The sequence below is a fragment of the Oryzias melastigma genome, linkage group LG18 (genome assembly GCF_002922805.2).
Source record: "Oryzias melastigma strain HK-1 linkage group LG18, ASM292280v2, whole genome shotgun sequence".
Lineage (NCBI taxonomy): Eukaryota > Metazoa > Chordata > Actinopteri > Beloniformes > Adrianichthyidae > Oryzias > Oryzias melastigma.
This window is the reverse complement of record NC_050529.1, coordinates 1,518,307-1,523,671: the sequence shown is the minus strand read 5'-3', so window position 1 is coordinate 1,523,671 and position 5,365 is coordinate 1,518,307. Positions and strand designations below refer to the sequence as shown.

General features: G+C 42.6%; 1 protein-coding gene across 1 annotated transcript; it reads right to left on the bottom strand.

Annotated features, from left to right (window-relative positions):
- Positions 1–2,368: 2,368 nt before the first annotated feature.
- LOC112156356 (lecithin retinol acyltransferase-like) lies at positions 2,369–3,212 on the bottom strand. The gene has a single exon (XM_036216758.1). The coding sequence runs from the start codon at positions 3,177–3,179 to the stop codon at positions 2,562–2,564; it is 618 nt and encodes a 205-aa protein (XP_036072651.1). The 5' UTR covers positions 3,180–3,212; the 3' UTR covers positions 2,369–2,561.
- Positions 3,213–5,365: the final 2,153 nt, after the last annotated feature.

Sequence of the window (5,365 nt, the reverse complement as noted above, 5' to 3'; positions counted from 1 at the left end):
CATAAATCAATCACACTCACTCAGTCCAGTTCTCTGATACAGTCAACTGCCATCTCATCGTAATGAAACACAAATTCTACAGATGGAAAAATAAAAACGATCCCGGACAAGCCCCCAATCCAGTCCACTCGGGCTTTTCTGGAGAATATGCAGCTCATTACAGATGAAAGTCTCTTCTCAGGACGAGTTTTAAGGGTCGGCGGCGCCACACCAGTGAAGGTGATGACGTCATAGTGGACCTGAACGCCCCGCCCTGCTGTGTCGTCTGAACTCAAACCCCAAAGCTCATTAAGGAGCAGCTCTGTGGCCCGCCCCGCTCCTTCATCCTCCTCCTCCTCCTCCTTAGCTCTAACTGCTGCTGTCTGCTTCCTGGCAGGCGTCTCCGGTCTGAATGCTGCTCTTGTTCTCAGCACTTCTCCGAGGACTGACCCAGATTTGGTTTGGGGTGAAAGCGTGTCGTCAGAGAGGAGAGCTCGTCTGGTGTCTGCAGAAACGTGAATGAAGCTGCAGCTCTCACAGGCAGAGGAAGGAGAACGAGTCGAGACAAGAACCGCTTTTCATGACTCAGCAAACAAGCTGCATCCTGATGGGTGGTTGGGAATTTGACGAGTCATTTCTGATACTTTTGTTTTAACCTTCTGACCTTCTTCACCTCCAGAATCAGATTCATACTTTCAGAAAATCTACGATTCTGATTCTCTTTTTATGAAGATGTTCCAGATTTCAGTAAACAAAGAGATGGAGGTTCTGGATGGAAATGTGAGGGTTTGGGATGAACTTCTGATTGGGATCTTCTCATTTTTAGAAACGTTTGATGGAAATTCTCCGATGATCCTTTTTAGTGAAGCTTTTCTAAAACTGAGCAGATCCAGCTTACGGGTGTTTCTAGTGAGCTCCTCAGCTGGATCGTCTCGTTTTTTCATGGAAATTCTCCCACGAAGCTTCACAAATCGTCTCATTCTTTATGAAGCTTCATGAAGCTTTTCCTAGAAGATCCAGTTGGATCAGTGTTTCTCTTGAGCTCCTCGGCTGGATCTTCTCATTCTTAGAGAACATTGTTCCATGAAGCTTAATGGATATTTGTTATTTTTAGTGAAGCTTCATGAAGCCTGTAAATCACAGCATTTTGCTACCAAAATGATGGTATAAGACGTTCTGTATCTAAATGGTTGGAAAGTTACATTAATAATAGACAAGAATCAGTTCAGATCAATAATTCAAAATCAACAGTATTGTCTGGAGTTCCACAAGGTTCTGTAACTATTTATATTATTTATTAATGACACTCATCTCAGAAAAGATTAATGTTATTTACTGATGATACGACTGTTTACAGTTCAGGGAATAAATTAGAATCAGTCAATACAAACATGGAAAATAAACTGGTTTGATGCAAACAAATTAGTATTACTTGTGAAAAAAAAACTAAATGTAGAATTTTTGGAACAAGAAATTATGGAAGTTGATGTTTCTGAAATAACATTTTAGATGTTGGACTCGATAATAAACTTAGTTGGAAATAAACAAGAAAATAAGTCAAACATTGGTATTTTCTATAAAGTAAAACTTATTATTGATAATTATACCTTATATTTATTATACAATTCTTTAATAGTTCCATATCTTCTGTGAGGGGAAATGCTTTCGAATGTTATACTAATCGATTAAACCAACTTCAAAAGAAAGTTAAGAGAATAATAAATCATACAGGATGAAGAGACCACGCCCACTTTATGTTCAATCCAACAGCCTCAGATTCCCAGATCTTGTTCGGTTAATACAGATGAGATCATGTGGAAGATTAAAACAGATCAAATCTGTGGGAAATTTAAATTAATGACTGATAATAATAATAAAAGGAAATTAGACGTTTATTTACCTTTTATTTTTATGGACTTTATTTTGTGTTTACTGGAGTAAAAGTGTGGAATCATTTAAATAAAAACTTCATAATTTAATTGTTAGAAAGACTGTATAGATGTTTGTGATCTGACCAAAGTTGTGTGTTTTGTTCAAGGGTCATGAAGAATAAGAGCTGGTCTTCATCATGCTCCTCTTCACTCACGTGTTACATTGTTTTTATTTTATGGTGTGTATGACCCTTTGTTTACTGTAGATCATGGTGGAACTTCAGAGAAATAAACAAATAAATGAAGTCTCACTAAAAAGGAGAAAATCTTTGAGGCTTCAAGGAAAAAATGTTCATTAAAAAATGAAAAGATCCAGATGGGTGGAGGTTTGTGTGGAGCTTCTGAGCCAGATTTGACTAATCTGATGGAAATTCTCTCATGAAGCCTCACAAATCTTCTCATTTTTGTGAGGCTTCATGAGGCTTCACTTAAGCTAAGAAAACCGCTGAGGCTTTATGTGAGAATGGCCATAAAATAATGAGAAGATCCAGTTAAAGAGGTGATTCTGTTGAGTTTCTCAAATTTTAATTGAAATTCTCCTGAAGCTTCATGAATCTTCTAATTTTTGTGAGGCTTCATGAAGCTTTCCCGAGAAGATCCAGATGTTTTTTTATTATTATTAGAAGTTTCCATAAAGTTCCTCATCAATGGTCAGATTGGGGTGTTCCGGGTGCGCGTCCCTACCTCCCTCCCTCCCGCAGCACCTGTGCGCGCGCGGCTCACCTGGTCGGTCTGCAGGCTCTGCGCGCTCCCGTAGCGGCAGAAGGTGACGTAGTGCTCGCAGTTGTTCCACAGCAGGCTGTAGCGCACGCCGCCCAGCAGCCGCTCCGCCCGCCGGGCCACCTCCTCTGCGGGCAGCGGGCCGCGGCGCACGGCGCCGTCCATGGCGTTCAGCAGGATGCGCGCGCCGTACGCGAAGTCCTCCACGGAGTCCACGCGCACGCTGGCGCGCTTGGAGAGCACGCCGAGCAGCAGGCGCGTGTTGGTCACCATCTCCTGGATCTGGCGCGCGTCGGCGGTGAGCGCGGGAAGCACGTCCGGGATCAGGTGCGCCACCCGGTTCTCCCCCAGGTAGATGCCGAAGTGGGTGAAGAGGGTCCGCGGGACCTCCAGCAGGTCCCCGCGCTGGAACCGCTGCGCGCCCGCGGCGGGGGGGTCCTCGCGCTCGCAGCGCGCGCTGCCCTCCGCCTGGGGGGGCAGCAGGCTGGAGAGCTTGACGTGCGCGAGGAGGAAGAGCCTCTCCAGGAGGAAGATGAGCGTGTCCAGCATGATGGAGGAGAGAGGAGGTCTGAGGCGCGCGCGCCGCTCTCTGCGGGGTTTTACTTCTGCGGGGGAGGGAGGGGGGCAAGGCCTCACCCGCACGCGGGGGGGTTCGGGGTGTCGATCACAACCATTCAGAGAGTTTTACAAAGTTAACAAAATAAACTTGAAAAGTGTTTTTTAATAGAATGTTTGAAATCATAAAGAATTACGAGGAAATCTGGGAATAAACTAATTAAAACAGTGAAATTAATGCAAAAAAACTTTTGTTTTGAAAGGAAATTAGTTTTTATAAATATATAATAAAATATCTCTTGATTTTATCAAAGTCACAAACTAATTTACTTTGTTTTTAAACTAACAAATAGAAACAATAGCAAGGATAGGCTCCAGCAACTTCAAAAGAGCTTAAAGGATAACTAAACATTAAATCAACTTTTTTTATAAATGGGGTTTTTAAAGTCCTGTCTGTTGGTCATTGCCTCATTTTTGAAAAATTAAAACAATTGTTTAATTCTCAAAATTATAGTCAGAAAGCGTCTCAGTGCTGCCCCCTACTGGTTGAATCGAGGTGTTACAGTTGAATTTCGTGATTGGTCCAACCACTGAAGTCCCAGTCATTTCAGAAGTCTTGTTCCACAGTTATAATAACAGCAGAGGTGGGGACTTGAGTCACGTGACTTGGACTTGAGTCAAACTCGAGTCATGAATTTGACGAGTTTAGACTCGACTTGGACTCTCAAAGCTATGACTGATTAGTTGATTCAGACTTTAATATTCATAACTTATGACTTGAATTGGACTTCAGACCTCTGACTCGGAAAAACTTGCTATTTTCTGACTTGTGACTTGTCGGTTTTGACCTGTGACTCAACTTGATACTTGTTGGTCTTGACTTGTAACTCGACTTGAGACTTGACTGCTTTTGACTTGGGACTTGCCTCAAGCTCAAAAAAATAAAATATTTCTTTTACGCAGTTATGTTTCAACTAAAAGTCAGATTCTCCAAATGTTTAAATTTGAAAACGTTTTTACTTTTTTTGCCAAAACTTTTTCCAAAAAGCTCCTTTTCCTTTGATCTTTCCAAAAGATCAAAGGAAAATGAATTTATTTGGCGTTTCCCAAAATGTTGATGTTCGGTTTGGGCTTCAATGGGGCTTTTATTTTGGTTAACAAGTCATTTTTCCTTTGTCCAAATACCAGAATAAACTTTGTGAAACAGAAATGTTTTTCTCAAATAAATAAATAAAGAAACAAACTGTTGAAACCTGAGGATGTCTTTTTTCTTCGGCTCACTCCAGGACTCTCACTTTTCCCTTGACCTCCCAGAAACCTCACACTCACTGTTACCGGCTCAGCAAACGCTGCTCGCTCACACCCATTCATCATCTCCACCGCCGCGGCGGGGGGAGCTGAGGTCGCCCCGCTCCCAAACGCCAACAAATGGCCTCGTGTACACAAACCGACACACACACGGCCCGAGTCCAGACGCACATTCAGCCGTCTGCATGTTCAAGACGTTTATGACAAATAAAGCAGAAGACAAACGTTCTTCTGTTTCCTGCTGAAGGAGGTTTGAGAGAAACCAAAGAGTTGGTGAGCAAATTTACAATCAGTAGAAACAAGAGAAGTGATGCTGGTAGAAACACACTTTAAAGACAATGTTCTCCTTCTTAAAGTTTTTTCATTTAAAAAAGCTAAATTATAACTAAAAATGGCGTGACTCTATTTTTTTGGCTCCAAAATATGCTCATAAGACACGCCCCTCGGCTCAGGTGTATCTCATGTATTCACCATGGAAACCATTAAATGACAAGAAGCAAAAGCCTGCAGCACGTACAGACGTGTTTCCTGATCTACATCCAGCTGAACATCTATGGGAGGAGCTAAGAGGAAACCGTCGGACTGGGGAGAGAATTCTTTAATTCTGTGAATTACCGTAATGCAATTAACGTAATTTCCAATTGATTCTGGTGTGAAGAAAAGATGAAGTTTCGCTAACGTAAAACACATTCTTAATCATTTATTATTCAGTTCTCCATTCCTCTGTTTGGTGCAGTGTGATTCATGTGTTGTTCCTCTCTCCCACTCCCCTCCGGACTCATTCCAGACTCCAGGTGGCCCGTCTGTGCTCCTGTTCTTGGCCGTGGACCTCGCCTCTGGCTCAACTCGTGTCCCCAGCTGTCCCCACCTTG

Excerpts from the sequence above, each read along its gene's own strand:
- LOC112156356 (XM_036216758.1), bottom strand. The coding sequence starts at position 3,179 with ATGCTGGACACGCTCATCTTCCTCCTGGAGAGGCTCTTCCTCCTCGCG.